This window comes from Ursus maritimus, unplaced genomic scaffold, assembly GCF_017311325.1.
Source record: "Ursus maritimus isolate PB19 unplaced genomic scaffold, ASM1731132v1 scaffold_26, whole genome shotgun sequence".
In the NCBI taxonomy this organism is placed as follows: Eukaryota; Metazoa; Chordata; class Mammalia; order Carnivora; family Ursidae; genus Ursus; species Ursus maritimus.
In genome coordinates this window covers 20,325,426-20,346,874 of record NW_024425119.1, presented here as the reverse complement: position 1 = coordinate 20,346,874, position 21,449 = coordinate 20,325,426, and the positions used below count along the sequence as shown (strand labels likewise).

The 21,449-nt window shown below is 39.6% G+C and overlaps 1 protein-coding gene and 1 long non-coding RNA gene across 2 annotated transcripts in view; one reads left to right on the top strand and one right to left on the bottom strand.

Moving 5' to 3' along the window:
- LOC103665231 overlaps positions 1-15,280 on the bottom strand; it is a 22,226-nt gene extending 6,946 nt beyond the window's left edge. Inside the window, exons 1-2 of the long non-coding RNA XR_569245.1 lie at positions 15,099-15,280; positions 3,498-3,560 (exon numbers count right to left, since the gene is read on the bottom strand). This is a non-coding gene — a long non-coding RNA (uncharacterized LOC103665231). The remainder of the gene's footprint in view (positions 1-3,497; positions 3,561-15,098) is intronic.
- On the top strand, positions 13,980-21,449 carry KCNJ8 (potassium inwardly rectifying channel subfamily J member 8). The gene is made up of 3 exons (XM_008693119.2): positions 13,980-14,364; positions 15,210-15,651; positions 19,770-21,449. The coding sequence occupies exons 2-3, from the start codon at positions 15,278-15,280 to the stop codon at positions 20,668-20,670; spliced, it is 1,275 nt and encodes a 424-aa protein (XP_008691341.1). The 5' UTR covers positions 13,980-14,364; positions 15,210-15,277; the 3' UTR covers positions 20,671-21,449.

The following is a 21,449-nucleotide window of genomic DNA, read 5'->3' as shown; positions in this document are numbered from 1 at the left end:
CTGGTATTTGAGATCACATAACTGATAGTTGAGATCTGGGACCATGTCTGTCTTTATGTCCTTTGCATTTGATACAAGAGTCTAGCCCACAGTAGGTCCTAATAAGTGTAGTTGATTGATCCATTGATTAGTCTCACCACTAGCCATGGGCCTAAAACTCTGGGTTATTCTCTTAACTTCCTGTGTTGTGTTTATTCTACTGTGAAAATATACTGGCTTGGTATTATATAATAAATTACTCTTTCTCTTTGCTTGATTAAATAGGGTTATTATTCTTTCACTTGTAATATCATTGGGTATCAACCAGGATGATCAATACATGTAAATCAACACCAATTGCTGAGATAATACCCTGCTTTGACAATTTTGTTTCACATTTGCCACTTGTCCTGCACTTTATTAGTTTTATGTACAGGTTCCATGTGGAAGTTTCCATTAAGTGAAACAACCATATCAATAAATTTTATGACATCTCTAATTAAATAGCTGGATGTCTGGACTTTTCCCTAAGGTCTATTGAGCAATTTTTATAGTTATCTTCCAATATATCTTTTATCATTTTAGACTGTACTCTTTGGACTTCTGTGATTTATAGGACCATGATAATTCCCTTATTGGTCCATTATCTAAAGTTTAATGTAATCTTCTCATCTTAGCGTTTTAGCATAAGAAACAGTAGTCAAGAGGATGTGTCCTGTCACTTATGTTTATTTTTTTCTTGAGTAACTACACATCATTCCCAACAGTTTTTCTCGAGCACTAGCAAGATGCACCTGGCTCAGACTTTCCAATGAAGGGGCTTATAGCTGTATTTCTAGCAAGTTTCTCCAGATGAGATTCATAACTAGCCAAGTTTGGGAATCACGGTCTACCTCAGTCATCATGTAGTCTCTGTTATGATAACACGGAGCCACAGAATCCTGAAGGTGGTTTTCACATGCTCCCTCTCTTTCCTGACATGACCGTCTTCCAGATGGCTAAAACGGGCCTCTCGGTGTCACCAAGTGAACCCCTTTGTTCCATCATAAAGGAAACATAGAGGTAAATGAACTGAATCTTACCTCAGAAGATGTAAACTGCGGTTCTGAATGCTATTTTCTTTTGTTCTGTGGTTTAAGCAGCGATATGGAATCTAAGGGGGAAGCCTCTTCACAAAGATGCAAAGCCTTTTCCCCCAACATCTGAATTAGCTGTCGAATCATTTGTACATTATTCCGCTAAATTTGGAGTCATATTTCCATATTTCCATGTTTACAGTCCATAAATGTGAGCACTTTGGGTAGGTTTCACTCTTGATGCCTCACAATATGGAAAGAAGGTAAGTTATCTGATGATTATTCCCCTTTCCACTTTCACCTTTTTTTCTACAGGTGGTGTTGTCACCACTGATCTGTGAAGGTTGATATACTCATTCTATATATCTACTATACGGGATTTAAATTATTTCTTTTGGGGGGTGCCTAGGGTTCAGTCAGTTAAGCATCTGACTTCTGACTTAGGCTCAGGTAGTAATCTCTGGGTCATGGGATCAAGCCCTGCATCGGGTTCCTCAATCAGCGTGGAGTCTGCTTATCTCTCTTCCTCTGCTTCTGCCTTTCCCTCTGCTCGTGCTCTCCCTCTCCCTTTCAAATAAATACATAAAATCTTTTTAAAATAAATAATTTCTTTTTCTATGGGTAGTAGCAAATTTCCCTTAGCCATTCACCCTATGGTCACCAATGCTGTCTTTCTAAATTGACAAAGATCAAGGGAGTCATACCTGGCTAAGTAAATTAATTGGCTCTAAGAAGAATGTCCTCTGTGACCTTTGTGCCACCACCAACTATGACAGATCATCTGCAGTCATATACTACATACTAATGACAAAGAACTTTGTTTTCTGACCATTGTTTTTATCTCTTAATCTGCCCACTGCATAAAATAAGTAATGTGTTCATAAACAGCAACAGTACAACACTGCTTAATGCCACTTCCCATTTTTCTCTTAGAGCTACACTATGCACTATTTATACACATTATCAGTTATTGTTAAGTGAAAGACTTATCAGAGTCAAGTGGATTTAGACCAGCTCTTCCATATCTAGGTATTTGCTCTTTGACCCATAGTGGTTGGGGCTTTATTCCAACACCAGTTAAGTAAGGAGCAGTTAAAAAAAATTAATCTCTTTCAGACATCCAAACCTTTGAATGTAGACATAAATGGAATTCTCAACTGTTTGAACCCCTTAATGTGTACCGTTAACCCTCTTTCACAAGTTACAACGTATCCTCCAACCCCTCACCCAGTGTGCATGCCACACCCATGGGCACATAACTGTTCACATTTTATCTTGCATCTTAAAGAAGAATAAAACTGCATGAATCTTTTCATCGCATATTAGTACAATGCATAGAAAAGTCAAATGTAGGTGCCTACAGTGGACGACATGAAGAGAAACTCATAATTACAATAATTTTTAAGTGTATTTTCTAGCCCTAATACCACCTTAAGAAGACATTTCACTTCTAGATGGATCATAGCATGTGTTTCCAGTGAGAGGAGATGCAATATTTCTTTCCTATCATTTTTTAAGATAAACATGGCAACATATTGCTGGGTTATAGTGAACAGGCTCTTCTTAGTTCAACAAAGAGATGATAACGGTTGTCATAAAGGTAATGACCTGGGCTAGGCATCTGTGAAAGAAAGAAGGTTGTCTTCTTACTAAGGGATGGTACAGGAAAACGAACTTGGGCTTTTCATCTGGATTAATAATTTTGTGAATATCTGCTATGTGTTCACCTTTGAATAAATCAGGTGTAATTCAAGGAGACTATTTGTCAGGGTAGCACAGAACTTTCTAGTATGTTAAAAATAGTATGAAATCTTCTGAAATAACTATATTGTACTTGTACAGGGAAAGAACTGAGATTAGAATTTAAATGAATCACCTCCAAATCATGGATCTGTCTCCAGAGATGGCAATTTAAGCACCAGGGGATGGGAGTGGAGAGATAGGGGTGCTGTTGAAAGGACACATCTGCTTTAAAATCTAGGGAAAGCAGAATTATCAGGTCTGAGGACAAGTGCGGGCTGGGCCAGGTCTAACAGCCTGTCTGGGGACAGTCCACTCCCTCAACTCCATCTCTCTCAAGCTTCTCAGCTCCCTTCTACCCTTCTGCGCCATTCTATCTTTCCATCCACTTCTTTCTCATCTTGCATATAGCCTTTATCAACCACTCCTATCTCAGATGAAATCATCTAGCACCAGGGCCCACAACTACCTCTACTTCTCAGATTGTCCTTTTCAAACTATCAAGCAAGGAATCTCCTTTGTGGAACTCATCTTTCTATCTTATCCATGACTGGACAACTTGTCACTACTTCACTTTGGGTCAGGGACTGACCTCTGGCCTAAAAAGCTGGGGCCAGACAGTATAGCCAATTGGAAGTAATACCCTGTGCCGAGGAAAATGTAACACAGTCTGGAGAGTGACATGAAAGCAAGAATACTAACCAAAATCACAACCAGTAGTTTCAGGAAAAGAGTGATGATAGTGAGCTGGCTACCATTATTTTCCTGTGGAAAAAAAAAAAAATTAAGGGAGGGAGAACCATTCTTCTATCGCATAAGCAGTAGAGTGAGCTGGTTGACTAAACCCTTTGGACATTCTTTACATGGTCCCACACCCTACCTTTGCTCCAGAGAGAGGGAAAGTCCAAGGAAGGATTAATTTTCTTTTAAAGAAGAAAACAAAACAAATTCTCCTGCCATAAGTAATCACCTCCAAATATTGACTTTTTAAGCCCAAGTTTTATTTCCCTGTGGGAATGACTACATAACTCACAGCCTGTGAGACACTTTCTCACAACCACCCATTCAAAACAAGCAGTAACACCCACCTAGACTTGCACTCTCTCACCCATTTTAGGATCCCCAACACATAGGACAATTACAAACATATTTCAGATAGAGGCACCAGTTCCTCCCGGGGACCTGTCACTCTCAGACACTTACAAGTGCCAAGCACTTGGCCAAGGCACTGAATTTGCTGTGTCATTGGCAAACTGGAAAAAAGAGGTGGCAAAAGTCTGTGATTTGGGGTCCAAGATTTCACCTGGAAAAAAGGAGCTTCTTTTCTTTATTCCCACTTGACTGAATTTCTAGCATATATTAAATTCAGTAAAATATTATATTGGAAACACAAGGCATCTAGGCTTTTGGCCAAAAAACTTAGGGAAAAAATTAGCAAGCCTAATATTTCATGAGAAATTCTTGGCTTGAACAGTATTTTAATAAAGCTTAGCTATGTGTGCCAATAAAGCAGAGAGATGACATAATGACTTATGATTTAAATATCATATAATCTCTGTAATGTCTAGTACCATCTTGTAACACACAACATGAGAGATGCAAAATTCCTGGGGGAAAGAAGAAAAGAGCAATGTGAAATCAATTCAGTTATCAGTAGAATGCATATTGCATAAACCATCTCATTAAAAAATTTGATGAAAGCGTAATTACAACTAACATATATTGAGCAGATATGATATGAGCCTTATAAGTATAATCTCATTTAATCTTGACAAAAATTCTACAAGGCAAGCAATATCTCCATTTTATAAGTGGGGTTCAGACTGGCTAATTTGCCCTAGGTTCAGTAGAACAGAGATTCAGGCAGTCCGACCTCAAGGCCCACACTCCTGGCCATGTGTATACTAGAGCCATGATTCAGTTAGTGAATCCATTGAGCTCTCCTGGAAATAGTGCTTTACATGGTCTGTGATATATAATAAAGAATAATTCTGTTAGCCTATGGAGAATATATTGAAAAAAGGAACTGGACCAGGAATTAGAAGTCCTGAGTTCTAGTCTTGTTTCTATCACATTTTGGATGTGTGGCCTTGGACTAATCATTTAAAGCTGGAGTTTCGGGGCGCCTGGGTGGCACAGCGGTTAAGTGTCTGCCTTCGGCTCAGGGCGTGATCCCGGCGTTCTGGGATCGAGCCCCACATCAGGCTCCTCCGCTATGAGCCTGCTTCTTCCTCTCCCACTCCCCCTGCTTGTGTTCCCTCTCTCGCTGGCTGTCTCTATCTCTGTCGAATAAATAAATAAAATCTTTAAAAAAATAAATAAATAAATAAAGCTGGAGTTTCCATTTCCTTGTTTGCAAAAAGGAAAGCAAAAGGGCATGATAACTACTCTACCAGCTTCATTGAGTTTTTGTGATTCTCCAATTAAACGGCGATGAAAGGATTTTATAATTTGAAAAGCCCATTCTGACATGAAATATTAGTATTGACAATCCACTACATATGCCACATCTTAATAGTATTATGCGGGATTATTTTGTAAGTCACAGAATAAGCTTTTTCCCTCTTAAAAAAATTGATATGATTCCAACTTTACAATGGTGAGATGATATATTCACGCCGAGATATTATACAAAAATGGCTCTAGAATATTGATATCCTTGGGGTTCTGGAAAGGGCAAATGCAAAATCAGTCTGTTGGGGTATAACCTAGATCTCCTGGAAAAGAAAAAAAAAAGTAACAGAATTAATTCACTTTCAAAATTAGAACCACAAGAGAAAATGAACCACCATGATGAGAAGCAAGAGACATAACAGATAGGAATATTAGCACAAGAACTGAAAATATTAAAACAATCTATAAGAGATTTAAAAATATGTATGTTTGCCAATACGGATGTAAAAATGTACTCAACATCATTCTTCACCAGGAATGCAAATAAAAACAGCTGAAACTACAAAGACTGACAATAAATCACTAAACCTACAAAGACTGACCGTAGCAAGCTCTGCTGAAGCTGGAACTCCCATACACCACTGAAGGGAGTGTAAATGGCACAAGCTGTATGGAAAACAGGCAGTTTCTCTAAGGCTAAATATGTGCCTATACCAGGATTCAACAATCTCACTCCTGGGCTTGTGTCCAAGGGAAATGAGTGCTACGTCCACAAAAAGATTTGTACAGCAACGTTCATAGCAGCTTTATTCATAATAGTCCAAAAAAACCCAAAACAGCCCAACTGCCCATCCACAAGAGAATGGATAGTAAATGGTGGTTTCTCCACACAATGAGATACTCACAAATAAAACAACGTAGCCGAATCTCTCAAATACGTGGAGTACAGGAAGTCAGGTACCGAAGAGCACCTACTATAGGAGCCCATGTACACACACTCAAAAGAAGCAAAACAAACGGACGATGAAATAAGTCATAATAGAGTTAGCTCTGGGAGGGAGCAGCGACAGTCTGCAAAGGCACAGGAGGAAATCTAGGGTGATAGACATATTTTATGTCTTGATCTGTGATCCACGTGGCAGTTATATGGTTGTACATGCATGTTTTTAAAAGGTGAGAAAAAGTAGATTAATTTGGAATAGACAAAAGGAACTAGTAAAGAAAAAGCAAGAGCCATTAAAATTAAAAATTCGATGGGCAGGTTAAAAGCAATTAAGTTTAGATGATGAGAGACTTCTTTCCATTGGAAACAGATCTAGAACGTACCCAGAATGCAGCACAGAAAAGCTGATAGAAAATAAGAAGCATAATGAGAAGATATGAAGGACTGTATTGGAAGGTCTGAAATAGGGGTCTTGGAAGCAAAAAAGAAAAACCCAGAGTGAAGATGATTTAAAGAGCCAAGAACTATTTCTTAAAAAATTCAAACTCAGATGATTTCAAAATTATTGCACTTTCAAGGAGCTAATCCCTATCCATTTAAACTATTACAATCCACAGAGAAAGAATCTGCATCAATTTTTTTACAAAGACTCATAACCTGGGGTACCTGGGTAGCTCAGTAGTTAAGCTTCCGACTCCTGATTTCAGCTCAGGTCATGAGGTCAAGCCCAACTTGGGGCTCTACGCTGGGTGTGGATCCTGCTTAAGATTCTCCCTTTCCCTCTTCCTCTGCCCCTCCCCCTGCACACTTGCTTTCTCTCTTTCCAAAAAAAAAAAAAAAAACCTGATCTCAGGGTCCTTGGATGGAGCCCAAGGTTCCACACTCAATGGGGAGTCTGCCTGAGGATTCTCTCTCCCTCTGCTCCTCCCACCTCTACCTCCACCCTACCTCCCACCACGTGTGCGTGTGCACCCGATCTCCCTCTCTCTTTCTCTCCTATATAAATAAATCTTTTAAAAAATAAATAAAAAATTAAAATTAAAATTAAAGACATAACCTTCATCCAAAACCAGGCAGAGAGAACACAGACAGAATAATACAAACCAATTTCGCTTATAAATATAAATATTGATGCAAAAATCCTAAATAAATATCAGCAAAAACAATTCAGTCATATATTAAAATAATAATTCACCATGACCACATGCAGTTTATCTCAGGAATGTAAAAACAATTTGACTTTTTTTTAATCCAGTGCTTTAATTTACCATATTAATTGGCCAAGGAAGAAACAAAAAGATAACTTTGATATATGCTAAAAAGGCATTTTATGTAATTCACCATCCATTATTAATTTTTAAAAACCTAGAAAAGTAGAAAGAGCACACTACCTTAAAATGATAACTATGTAAATTATATATTCTGGAAGCATTTTCTCAAAATCACTAAGAAGAAGAGCATGCCTGTTATTACCATCGTTATGGACTACTGGCCCAAAAATACTAACGAATGCAGGTAAAGAAAATATTCAAATAAGGGATAAGTTAATTAAATACTAATTAAGAAGGCTGTATCAAAATTATAGGTTTTTTTTAGAAAATATTATGTTTTAAGTGTATCAGCCTGTGTTAAATCCTTCACATACTCACCTCATTTAATCTAAACAACTCTTAGAGGTAGATGTTAAAGTGCCTATTTTCCAGAAGAGGAAGCAGGTTCAGAGTGATGAAGTATGTTGCTCAAAGCCACCAGCTAAGTAAGTGGCAGAATGGGCAACCGATCCACATCTTTCTGACTCTAGAACTCTGTGAACTTAAACAAAGGGTTACGGCATATTTCACACATCTGCTCCGGTCCCTCAATTAAAAAAAAAAAAAAAAAAAAAAAGGTTGACCCAACAGCACAATAAACTTCTGTAGGTTTACAGAAAGAGCATATTATTACCCCATTTATTCTAACAATAAGTGAGGTAATTTGGCATTTTAAATTAGCAACAAATATCAAATATTTAATGCTAATATGAACCTGTTTAGAAAAATGACTTTGTGAAAGCTTTTCTGGCACAGATAATTTTTACCTAAAGGAAAATCCAGGTCACTTAATAGCAGGAAAAAAATTCTGGCAAATGATCATGGAGTCTAAATATCACTTTAGACTTCTATAATCCCTTCTGCAACTGGCACTTTTGAAAGGTGGCAATAAGGAATCACCCTACAGAGAGTTCTGGAAAATGTCAGATTTCTCTTTCCAAGCACCATATGAGTCACTGAATTTTCAAAACATTGTGACATGAAAGCTTTGCAATAGATCAGGACATTGTTGGGAATTGGTCTTTCCCTAAGAGCTTCAGAAAAACCTGTGAAAAGTTCCTATGGCAAGACAGATCCCAGGCTCATGTGAACTTGTCTTCCTTTGGCACAAGAATATCAAAGCATAATTTCAAGGCCTGGAAAAACGAACGGTAACAGCCACTATTCCTCCTCTTCTCTTGGACGAGACCCCGCCAACTTTATTTAGTACTAGCATTTTGTGCCCTGCTGGCAAAAAATAATTACCACAGGTACTTTCTACTTATTGAACGAACCACTTTTCTCTTGGAGACACTATTACAGTAAAACAGACAGGTTGACTTCCTGGGTCCTTATTTTATCACCAGTGTCTTAGCTGGCTTCTTTTCAGTCCTCAATGTCTCGATTAAATTCAAGAGCTGAGGAGATACCAGTACAAGTGTTGGTTAGTTAGCACTCTGAAGGTCGGTGAGGTCTAAAAATAATACTCAAGTCTATAAAATGATATTGTCCTGTCTCCTTAGTCTTAGGTTAGGAGAGATAGTTAGCCAATGGTTAAAGGAATGTGTGGGTCTATACCTTCCCCCCTTCCTCTCTCCACACCCGGCTCTGAGATCTTTTTGACCATCACCCAACCAAAAGCAGCCCTCTATATGAATAAGAACCAACAGCTGATGAACCACTACATTCTACCTCTGAAACTAATAATACACTATATGTTAATTACATTGAATTTAAATTATTTAAAAAAAGAACCGACATTTATTAAATACTTACTACACGCCAGTCACTATCCTGAGCACTTTGTAGAGATTGCGTCATCTTGTCCTCAGGACAATTCTATGAGTTTCTTATACCTGAGTGAGCAAGAGAATCTCCAGGGGATCTTTTAAATGGGTGTTATTTTATTAGAAGTATTTAAACCTTCTCATTAAAGATATTTTCATTTTGGGGCCAAAGATTTTATATTTTATTCTATCCTTGATCAATAAAAGCCTGGGGTGGCATAAAATAATGTTACCCAGTGTTTCTCATGTAGCTGAACAATGGAATAACAACCATCCCTCTGAGATACTGTCCAGTGAGAAAAGCAGGATTTGGGATCAGATGCTTTGCATTCGTTGTAACTTTGCATCTACTAGGTATTTGATTTTGGATGAGACATTTAGCTATACCCTAATAGACTAGTGTGTGAAAGGAAGAAAACCACCCAGCATAGCTGTATCAAGGATTAGGTCAATGTTTTCCAGAACTCAGTACTGCAGACTCTACCGATTCTTTGGGTAAATGGAGAGATGGATAGATCAGGGAATCTCCTTGCCACTCTTCCCAACTCATCCACTTTTTCTCTTCTCGATTCGATATATTGATCTTGTTCCTGTTGTTAGAACACACCAGACCATTTCCTTCATATTTGCTCTTGAGCTGCCTGAAGCACTCTTCCTGCAACCCCCAGCCCTGTTGATCACCTGACTAATCCTTTGTTCAAATTCCACCTTCTTAAAGAGGCCTTTTCTAAACTGTATATAAAATTGCCAATTTCTGGCTCCAGTTACTTTCAATATTTACTCCCCTGCTTTATTCTCCTTCTAAATCTTGACACTGTTGATAACTACATAATGTATTACGTTTGCTTGCTTGCTCATGGCTTCCTCCCCAAGAAAGCCTTGCTGCAGGGGCTTTGTTTTGTTCACCCAGATGTACATTAAGAGGTAGTGATTGTTATTAATGCCTCCTTTCCTGACTTGCTGACCCACACCTAGGAGCTGGCATAAGTTTGAGGAGCTGGGCATGCAAGCTGAGTGGATACTTTGCACGAATGGTGCTGGTGGTTATCCTTAAAGAAATGGGGTGGCCTCATTTCAAGGACAGGGAGGGGTTTTTTGTACATAAATAGATACACATCTCAAAAAGAAATATTCTCTAACCTCCCTGGAACAGATAAATAGGAAGAGTTATATTGTCATTCCCATTTCATGATAACTCAAAAAAAGTGAGTTTATAACATGCTGTTTTGATTACTAGTTTATGTAACAGTTTTATTAAGCTGATTCCCAAGCAGTATGTTCCAAAGTGGTTTATATGAGGACACTAATAAAGTAGCATACCAAGCAAATAGACCAACAGTTATTTGGGCTGCTAACATGAATCGTTTCCACTGTCATTTTGAAGACTCTCCAAATTCTTACGTCTAATATGGCTCAGGAAGTCCAAGAGTTCGAAATTCACAAGTCTAGTCAAAGGCAAGGTCATTAAATGCCAGGACTTCACCCTCTATCTAGAGAGTGCTTTCAAGGACTACACTGATGTGTACTTGATAATCAAAGCAGCAGAAAACTGGGAAAAGCATCAGCCTCATACTTTCTGCACCTGTTTGAAGGCACCTGACAAACTTTGTTTTTAGGAGAACAGGAATGGCAGAAATGTCTTTATCCACAAATAAAATGCTCATAGAATCTAAAAGGAACCTAACAGATGTTCACTTAAAAGTGAACAGATATCCTTGAATTGCTTCCCAGTTGCATAAATTTCTCTGGTATGCAACATGAACGGATTCTAACAGAATTCTTAGTCTTAAAGTCAAGGAAATCATGAGATTTTAAAAGTTAGCTCTGTTCTGCATTTATTACTGGTCTCCTCGAGAATGGCGCACGAAGTAGTCTTCACTCTTGAAAGAACAAATAGGAAAATTATAGAACAGTTAAGAAAACACATGTAACTTTTAGTGGATGATAGCAAAATAGTGATTAAACAAGTAGACCGATAAAGAAGCCTTAAGTAGTAAATGTGTTCTTAAAAAATTAATTGATTTCCTTAACAAATTTCTCAAGGTGAATTTAAATGTTCATATTTGGGCCATAATATGAGAAGAGGAAGATCAAAATGGAGAGAAACTAGGTATCGATCAATAATAAATACTGTTGATCCTTGAACAACTTGGAGGTTAGGAGGGCTGACCCCACACACAGTTGAAAATTCATGTATAACTTTTGACTCCCCCCCAAAAAGCTTTACTAATCACTTAACTTTGACTGGAAGCCTCATGGATAACATAAACAAGTCTGTTACCATGCATTTGGTATGTTACATGCATTATATACTGTATTCTTACAATAAGTAAACTGGAGAAAAGAAGACGTTAAGAAAATCACAAGGACATGATATAATGAGCACTGGGTATTACATGCAACTAATGAATCACTGAATTCTACCTCTGAAACTAATAATACACTATATGTTAATTAATTGAATTTAAATTTTAAATTTTTTTTAAAAAGAAAATCACAAGCGAAAAAACATTCACAGTACTATACTGTATTTATCGAAAAGAATCTGCCTAGAGGTGAGCCCGTGTTGTTCAAGAGTCAACCGTATTTCTCTGTCACCACGATAAATACCACAGTCAGCTCTGATTTTTGCCTCTCCCACTATTGATTCTGTGTAACATTCCTTTTCTGTGTATTTGCTTATTAGCCCCAGACCTCATTCCTTCTCTAATTAATATAATAGTTTCCAGTATCCCCTTCTGCCAATCACAGAGTTTTGGAGCCCAAGGAACTCTACTCAGAAACGCAACCCCCAAAGCCATCATAGCCCTGCTTCCTGATCAGTCCTACTAAATCAGACTTACTGTGCTGTTTTCTAATCCAAATCTTTCCACAGCTTATCTCTACCTACTGAAAACTGCCTCCACTCCTTTGTTGAGCATTTAAGGCCGTCTATGCATTTATTTCCAAATGGTCAATGTGGTTTTCAGCCTTACCTTTTCCATGCATCGGTTCCAAAGTATTTTTTCAGCACCTGTCATTTGAGCTGTGATAGGCCAGAGGCTTAGGACACAAAGATAAAGAAGCCCCAGCCCTGCGCTCCAGCAGCCCTCAGTTTCATGGGGGTGAGTGGCTGGGGGGACAAGTACACGAATAACCCACGTGTTGAGAAGAGTGGTGACAGAGGCTGTCCAGGCAACCCTGGACTCAAGCATCCAATCCTGCTACCTTGTTGACCTTGCTTCATCAATGCTAATTCATTTAGTTCTGTGACTAAAACGTAGCCCACTCTGGTCAGTACTCCACAATTTTGTCCCTGATGCTTCCTCTCTGCAGAACATCCTTTCTTTGCTTTTCTGCATACCCCAAATATATCTGGTCCGAAGACTGGATCAGATGTCAATTAATCCATGAAGCTCTCCTTATTGTCTTTATCTTAATCTCTCTCATTTGAATTCCTATGGAACTTTGGTTGTATTTCCTTTTCTCCTTCTAATCACACCCTGGCTTGTATTGGAGTTTATTATCAAAGTCTTGTTTCTCTTACTACAACTGTCTGCCTCTTCAGAACAGCAACTATGACTTTATGTATCTATAAACCTGAACAAAACAAACAAAACCCTTCATAAAAGGGCGAAAAGGTGTTCAATGAATGTTCCCCGAGCCAAAAGAATAGGGAATAAGTTGTACAGCAAACTCAATTGTAAAATAGAACACTGAGGGGATTAACTATACAAATCGATCCCCACACACTTATAGGCAATTTACTACATAAATTACTGTAAAAATTAATGTCGGTAGAGATGAGAGCTGCCACTAACAGCATCTCCGGGCTGAAAGGGGTTAAACAGATCTATCCACAATGGGAAAAAATTCTTCATTGCCTTTATTAAAGACTAATTTTAGGTCTTTCGGTAATTAAATGAACACACTGTTTATGCTCCATACACTTTCTGCCCTGAGTCTTGGAAAATACGTAATTTCCAAGAATTAAAGTTTCCATTAACACAAGTGCCAAATCAGGAGGCCTGACCTGTGGGAGAAAGCACATTTGTCTTTGCTGGAGCCTATTCAAAAAACTATAGAAAGATATTTACTATATAATCTTTCTTGTGCGCAATTGCTCTGTTTTATCATTCAGACCATCTAGACACGACCAGGAAGCTGCAACATTTCAGAAAGTAACCAAGTACTTAAGAATGGCCATTTGAGTTCTAAAGTGTTGACAGCGATCCCTTTTGGGGTAAACTTTCTCATTGGAAGAGACTCGACTTTTTTTTCTTTCTTCTTTTTGGAGGGAGGGGGTCGTTGCGCGCGCGGGCGCGCGCGTGTGTGTGTGTGCGCGCGCGCTTAACTCACTGAGAACTAGCTTTGGCTGGTGAAGAAACACTTTTACTTAGAGTGGGTTCCAAAACATCTTCCACCTGTATCATCCCCACTAGATGGAAATTTAATGTAAATAAATATGTAAACACAGCTTGAACACCTCGGAAAACTGTTCTCTGATCTCTATATCTGGTTTTAGTCAATCTTAAGTAGCCCAGTTATCTACGCAGATTACAAAATAAAAATAAAAACTAAATTCTCTTTACGTCAGTGAACTTGGACTCCCAAGTTCTCCCTCCTGAGCAGGGAGCCTTTTAAAGTCGAGCGGGTCAAGCTGGCAGCGGGGGGTCGCAGCTACTAGAAAAGAGCGGGTTCTACAGGTCCCGCCCTCCCCACCCTCTCTTCGCCCCTCCCTCTGGCCGGCTCCCTACCTCCGCGAGATGCACCTCCCCCCACTCCCCTCCCGCCTCCACCTCGCCAACTTCGGCGGCCTCAGAGGTCTGGCGCGCGTCAAAGCCCAAACCCAGAGGCTGATTTGTGGAGCATCACCCCCAAGGTCCTCTCGCCCCCGGCCCCTCCTCCGTCCGGAGCAACGGCCCGGGAAGTAGAGTCGAGCAGGGGGAGGGGAAGATCCACACCCATCCCCCTTCCTCTAGCCCTCCCGCGTTCAGATTCAGTTGCACCTTTTATTATTTTTAACTCTTCTCCCTAGGACACGCGGCCCCCGGATCTGTCCCTCTGGCGTCCGCGGTCCCTGCACCCGCGCGCCGGGATGGGAGAGCGAGGGACCTGCCAGCGGTCGGCCGGCGTGTGTAGGGAGGTGCAGCCGCCGCGCCCGCTGCCCAGAGTCTGTAAGTTTCAACGCTCCTCCCGGGGAGGGGAGGGGGAGGCTATTCGCATCCCCGCAAATGATTTAAAATGCCAAACACAGCAGAGGTTTACAGTGTTGGATAGACTTTTCGGGGCACACTCTTTTAACTCTATCTGCAGCCCTCAGGCTATTGTCCGGGCTTTTCCTGCAGCTTCTATGTTTGATCCCTTCGCTGTAAAGTTTTTCATTTATAATATTACGAATTTCACTGGGAATTTTTCTTCTTTTTTAATGCAATTCATACTTCTTTAAACCTAAAATACTTCTTGGTCATTTTCAAGTTACGGAGTACATCGCTTATTATTATTTTGTCAAATTTCACTAAGCATGTTATTTATACTGCGCAAGAGGCCACGGCCTTTTCTTCGCGTACTTCTAAAAATAACGGAGGAAGAATTTCCTCTCTTTACTTTTAATATTGCTATATCGTGTAAATAATAAATGGATCGTGATAACCAGATGGCTTCAATTTTCATCATAGAAGCCGCGTGTTTGTATCTTTGCCACTAATCTACAGACGCGGTTAATCTCAGAATTATCGTTGACCCTGCTGTTTACAGGAGGGCTCCTGGTTTTGTTTAACCAAGGCTATGCCCATATGTGTTCAAAGCGAAAAGGAAAATTGAAACAGTTCCGATTCAGACCAAATAATTTATCCGCGATCCCAGAACTCAAGCACAAACTAGATTCGTGTTTAGATTAAGAAAATCATACCTTAGCTTTGCACGTCACCTGGAACGTGTAGACCTATCCCTGAATGCGAGAACTGAAGAGTTGAGGAAATGGGGGAGGGGAACGTTTTAAATCGTCGTTTCCCTTATGCAGGAGGACGTCCCGAGGGAAGAAGAGGCAGGTCAGAGACAGGTGAATAGGCTGGCTATGGTGACGGGACGATGTTGGCCAGAAAGAGCATCATCCCCGAGGAGTATGTGCTGGCGCGCATCGCGGCGGAGAATCTGCGCAAGCCGCGCGTCCGAGACCGCCTCCCCAAAGCCCGCTTCATCGCCAAGAGCGGGGCATGCAACCTGGCGCACAAGAACATCCGCGAGCAAGGGCGATTCCTGCAGGACATCTTCACTACCTTGGTGGACCTGAAATGGCGCCACACGCTGGTCATCTTTACTATGTCGTTCCTCTGCAGCTGGCTGCTCTTCGCCATCATGTGGTGGCTGGTGGCCTTTGCCCATGGGGACATCTACGCTTACATGGAGAAAAGTGCAATGGAGAAAAGTGGTTTGGAGTCCACTGTTTGTGTGACTAATGTCAGGTAAGAATGCAGTGGGATGAGGCAGGGATTGAAAATGGTATAGAAAGAAACATTAAACTGCCCTTTCTGTATCACAGTTATTTTGTTGAAAGCGAAATAAAGCATTTGCTTTAGTACCTTCAGACACAAAGAAGTAAAAAATCTAATCTAACACATTAAGAATCTTTTTAAATGCAGCTTTATGTTTGAGGAGCCTCTGAAAACGTGGAGCTTCAATCCCTCTGGTTAGCTTTAAACATACGGTATCAGTTAAAGAATGGTTGTGGTTCAAAGGATTCCACAGAGTGCCTTACTCGAAAAAAGCACACATTTCAGTTTTCAGTATGAAAAAGCTGCTGTCCATAGTTCCGGTGTCCACAAGTAAATATCTCTGATCGACAAAAATATATTGTGCAAATGCTAGTAATATTTTTCCCTGACTTCTCTTACCCGTGACATTTTCAGAAATCGGGAGGAAAACAGGAAAATACTGGTGAGGAGATATCCTAGATTAAAAATCCACTAAAAATGAAATAAATAGATATAAGCCCTTCTTTATCAAGATTATCTTAAATATCTGGTTGCTTGCATTGGATTCCAAAATTAAAAAGTTATGCTAAGATGCAGAACTAGAAAAAATAAGTTCTAATGGAAATTGGTCCAAGTTTTTCATGGAAGAGATTCTATAGAAGTGACTTAATGTTGTGGTTTTCTTTACAAGTTTTAATAGAATAGGAACAAGACAGTCCTCAGATTGCCTAACGTTTGCTTCGTTCGCTTATATTGTGTTTCAAAAGTAAGTAAAAGGAATTTGATTTCAGTCATTCTCTTCATATTTTCACATGGCCTAAGAACATTTAGTTGGGATGATCTGTCTTTTAATTTGTTTTGTTGGAAGGCAGAAAGAAATCATTTATATCAATTGCAAAAATATTCACTCTGAAGTGAAACAATGGTAATAATACTGGAAACTTTGCCAGGACATTTTCTGAGTAATATTCCAAATTCACATAATGTACAAAGCAAAGCAAGTTGAACAAGCACCGTTCTGCCAGGCAACTGTAAAGAATGAGACCTTTCCTGACCCTGAAACCTTCTGAAATTAACATACGACGGCAAGGAGCAGAAACCCAGACGGTGAACTTGTCTGTCCTCAGTAACCGCAATGCCAGCGTATCAGGGAGGGATGTGGCATTTGTGTGCCGAGATCACACGTCACAGATTCCAGCTCGGATTTTGAGGAGAGAAAAATATATTGAATTGATCCATTGCCTTTATCACCAAGTAGATATTACTTTCTTGTCTTGAACTTTTCACAAACTTTTGTCTCTAGGAAAATATAGATGAAAAATGTTGGTCATCATCAGCATACCAGATACAAAGGAAACAATTAAAACACTGTGTTTAACAGGCACTTGTAGGTCAAGTATCATTATCTATAATATTTCTCTTTAAGAAATTTACAGGCACTGATATTGGTGAATCACTTTCATATCAAGATAAATTTTTAATTAACATGCAGTAGACAGTCATAAAAAGAGACAAAAGAAACAGAAATGATAAGCCTTGAAAATAAATGATAGATTTTAATTCCAAGACAAATATGTTGGCTTTTCCTGTGAAAAAGAAGTCATGAAGCATTTATTAAAGATGTATCATCAAAAGTGACATCCTTCCCATGATTTTTGTTTAAAAGAATATGGAGTGCACTGGTTGTTAAAAGCTGTTTTACTATGAGCTCTTATTTTTCACCAAGATGCGTTCCTAAGCGTGTTCATTCCTGCTGGTGGGAGCATTCAGTTTACTGTGAGAAATGGTATCACAAATACAATGAGACAAAATTGATCTTATTAGCCTGACAATTTTCACATTTTTAATTGCACTTCTTACCTAAAAAAAATTACTTGACATCTTTGAAGCTTAAAATCTTAGTAATTTTATTTTAATGTTATGGTACTATTTGTGCTTTAAGCTCAACATGCAGCTTAATCATAACAAACCGTATATGATACAGTTTTTTTCACCAAAATTTAGAAACAGAAAAATCTCCATTCTTTCCCAAAGGGAATTTAAGAGATGCCTAATAATATTTCTTCTTCTTTGCATTTCCTTTCAGAAGCTCAATGTCCCACCATTTCCTCGAAATTAGACATACCTTACTGTGATGGTAACTCACCAGTATGTCCAAATAACATTTTACCATTCTCATTTTAGGATGGCTCCCTTTCCCTTTCATGTGGATAACTTTTCCAATATGAGCCAGAAAATAAACCAACATATTTCTTCTTATTCAGCCTAACTCCCTCTGTAGCAGAACGAACGAGCAACTGAACACTTTTATCTTTTGAAAGCGTGACAGGTGTCCATAAAAGGCTGGATCTTGCTAGCATATAATGTTTAGAATTAAATTTGTTCATAAAATAAACAATACGTAAAATATGGCACTTGAATAGTCCCTCAATCTGTTAAAACGAAACATTTGGGAATATTCATCACAGGCTGCTCCATGAAATATATAGATGTTATTAGAAATCAGCGTTGGGTCCAAGTCCTTCCTCTGGGGTCCATTCTTATTCTTCGTGGAGTTTTTGGATCACACAACACATCTGTGTAGCTAGTGCCAAAAGCAATCATTGTTGTTCTCCACGAATCTTTTTAGCAACAAGAAGGGTTAAAGGGCAATTTTCACACTCCACTTAAAAGTTAATCAAAAGGGGCACCTGGGTGGCACAGCGGTTGGGCGTCTGCCTTCGGCTCAGGGCGTGGTCCCGGCGTTGTGGGATCGAGCCCCACATCGGGCTCCTCTGCTGTGGGCCTGCTTCTTCCTCTCCCACTCCCCCTGCTTGTGTTCCCTCTCTCGCTGGCTATCTCTATCTCTGTTGAATAAGTGAATGGGATCTTAAAAAAAAAAAAAAGTTAAAAGAATCATTTTTGCTTACCCCCCATGGTGTTGCACCAAAGTGCGACGTGTATACTCAGTATTCAAATGTTTAAGCATTTTGCTGACTCATTGTGCATAGCATTAATGGGTAGATAATGTGGATAGCCTGCGCATGGTTAATCTTCTGTAAAATTAGAGAAATTTGAAATTGGCATCGGGGGTAAACACAGGACTAACCTGTCTTTGTTAAGAAGTCACAGCAGTATAGAATATGTAGCTTGGTGAATAAATTAATCTTAAGAATAACAAATGTGGTGCATCTTAAGCAAGGGGATAGATCAGACTTACCCGAGAGCTTTTCAAAAGTCTTACCCAGGTCAACCTTGGACCTACCAAATCATTGTTGACATTGAGATATATGGATGAGATGTACGACTTGAAAAAGCTTCCCAGGAAAACACTGACACTTGTTCACTATCCTTTTGCCTCTTTCGGAGCACCAAGCCAGAATTGAGAGGGTTCAAGTTCTCATTAATTATGTGATCTTGACACAGTTACTTACTAATCTCTGCCTCAAATTTTTCTTTAATAGCCTCAGTATTCTCTAGAATTAGAGAACAAAATGAGACAATCAATAAAAAAAGTTTTCTTTCCAAATGGCAAAACGTTAAAACATTTTTTTAAATTAAAAACACTAGTACTTTTGAATGATGTGTTTTGACCTTTTAACACTGTGCTTTCTCTGTATAAGGTATGCAGTAAGTGTTAGTCAATGAATACGATTTTAAAGGTTGTAAATAATAAAAAGTTCACTTATTACTCAGGACCCTCCCGTATGACTCCAGTCACTTAAACTCAGATATGCAATTAATAATAAACATCTAACTGGTAAGAAGTTTCACCAAGTAAACTATGCCATTGTGAAAGTATTTCACAAAGTAAAATATGTCTATAAATACAAATGTATTTATTATTTTAACTTATTTTAATGCTTTCATATAAGTAGGCCCATCATTACATGACATAGAAAACAATGGAACTGTATTCCAGAAGTCTGGAAGTAGATGCATTCTGATGAGAGGGAGAGAGGGAAAGCGCTTGTGTTTAGAATCAGGCATTTGACAGGTTAAGTTGCCAAGTCTTTCCAAAAGCATTTAATAGCCTTTGGAGGAGGAAAATGGAAAATTCAGCTTGGACTGATACTTCATTACGCAAAATGTGATCTGATGGCACGGTTTTCTGATATCATTCCTGACAGGTCTTTCACCTCTGCTTTTCTATTCTCCATTGAAGTTCAAGTGACAATCGGATTTGGAGGGAGAATGATGACAGAGGAATGTCCTCTGGCCATCACAGTTTTGATTCTCCAGAACATTGTGGGTTTGATAATCAATGCAGTCATGTTGGGCTGCATTTTCATGAAAACAGCTCAGGCTCACAGGAGGGCGGAAACCTTGATTTTCAGCCGCCATGCTGTGATTGCTGTCCGAAACGGCAAGTTGTGCTTCATGTTCCGAGTGGGCGACCTAAGGAAGAGCATGATCATTAGTGCCTCAGTGCGCATCCAGGTGGTCAAGAAGACAACGACACCCGAAGGGGAAGTGGTGCCTATTCACCAGCTGGACATTCCTGTTGATAACCCAATTGAGAGTAATAACATTTTTCTTGTGGCCCCTTTGATCATCTGCCATGTGATCGACAAGCGCAGCCCCTTGTACGATATCTCAGCAACTGACCTCGCCAACCAAGACCTAGAGGTCATAGTGATTCTGGAAGGAGTGGTTGAAACTACTGGCATTACCACACAAGCAAGAACCTCCTATATCGCTGAGGAGATCCAATGGGGCCATCGCTTTGTGTCTATTGTAACTGAGGAGGAAGGAGTGTATTCTGTGGATTACTCCAAATTTGGCAACACTGTTAAAGTAGCTGCTCCCAGGTGCAGTGCCCGAGAGCTTGATGAGAAGCCTTCCATCCTGATTCAGACCCTCCAGAAGAGTGAACTATCCCATCAAAATTCTCTGAGGAAGCGTAATTCCATGAGGAGAAACAATTCCATGAGGAGAAATAACTCCATCCGCAGGAACAACTCATCCCTCATGGTGCCAAAGGTGCAATTTATGACCCCGGAGGGAAATCAGAACACATCGGAATCATGACAGCAAGACAACCTCAAGAAAATTTTCCTCAAGTGTTGGTGGTTTAGGCAAAGCACTGTCAGACTGCACCAGAGCCAGAACACAGTAATTTGTTCTTCTATATCTTCATGCACCAAATGACACTCATATTCAAGCAACAGCACTCTCTGTGTCAATAACCGGCAACACACAAGGTGGAGGATTCATGGCGGACACGTGTCTCACACTTGCGGTATTTGCAGTGACATGCTTCTATTATGCATAGGAAGTAGTCTGCTCTCCTTTCTCTCAATTTGAAACCCAAGAATTCCACTCATAGTAATAGACCTTGAATACCAAAGTTGGCCAAGGAATGATTCTGTTTGAAATGCTTAGTGCTTGAAACCACAGATCTCTGTTTCCATTGGTCACTCTGAAAATGCAAGGAGGATGGGGAGGGGATCCCCAAAAGGGTGCTGTTAACTCTGTTTGTGTATCAACCAGTAAGTTGCCTTCTCCTTTTTCCAGATACTGCACCTGGTAAGAAGCCTGAGGCAAAAAACTGCTTCCCTCTAGTTGCTTCTAAACAGATTGTGTTCAGTCTCTTCTTCACAGTGACCTTTGCAGGTTTCCTCATCCTCCTCGTGGCAGCCTGTTGGCAGAACTGGGCAAAGAGCTTTGGAGAAAAGCTAAGAACATTCCTGTCTCACTTAGGACTGGATTCCCAAAAGTAACAGTTATTGCTTTTGGCTTCTCACTTCTTAAAAGCCCCCACAAGGGAAATACTGTATTGAATATTTTATTAAAATATTTTCTTTGTA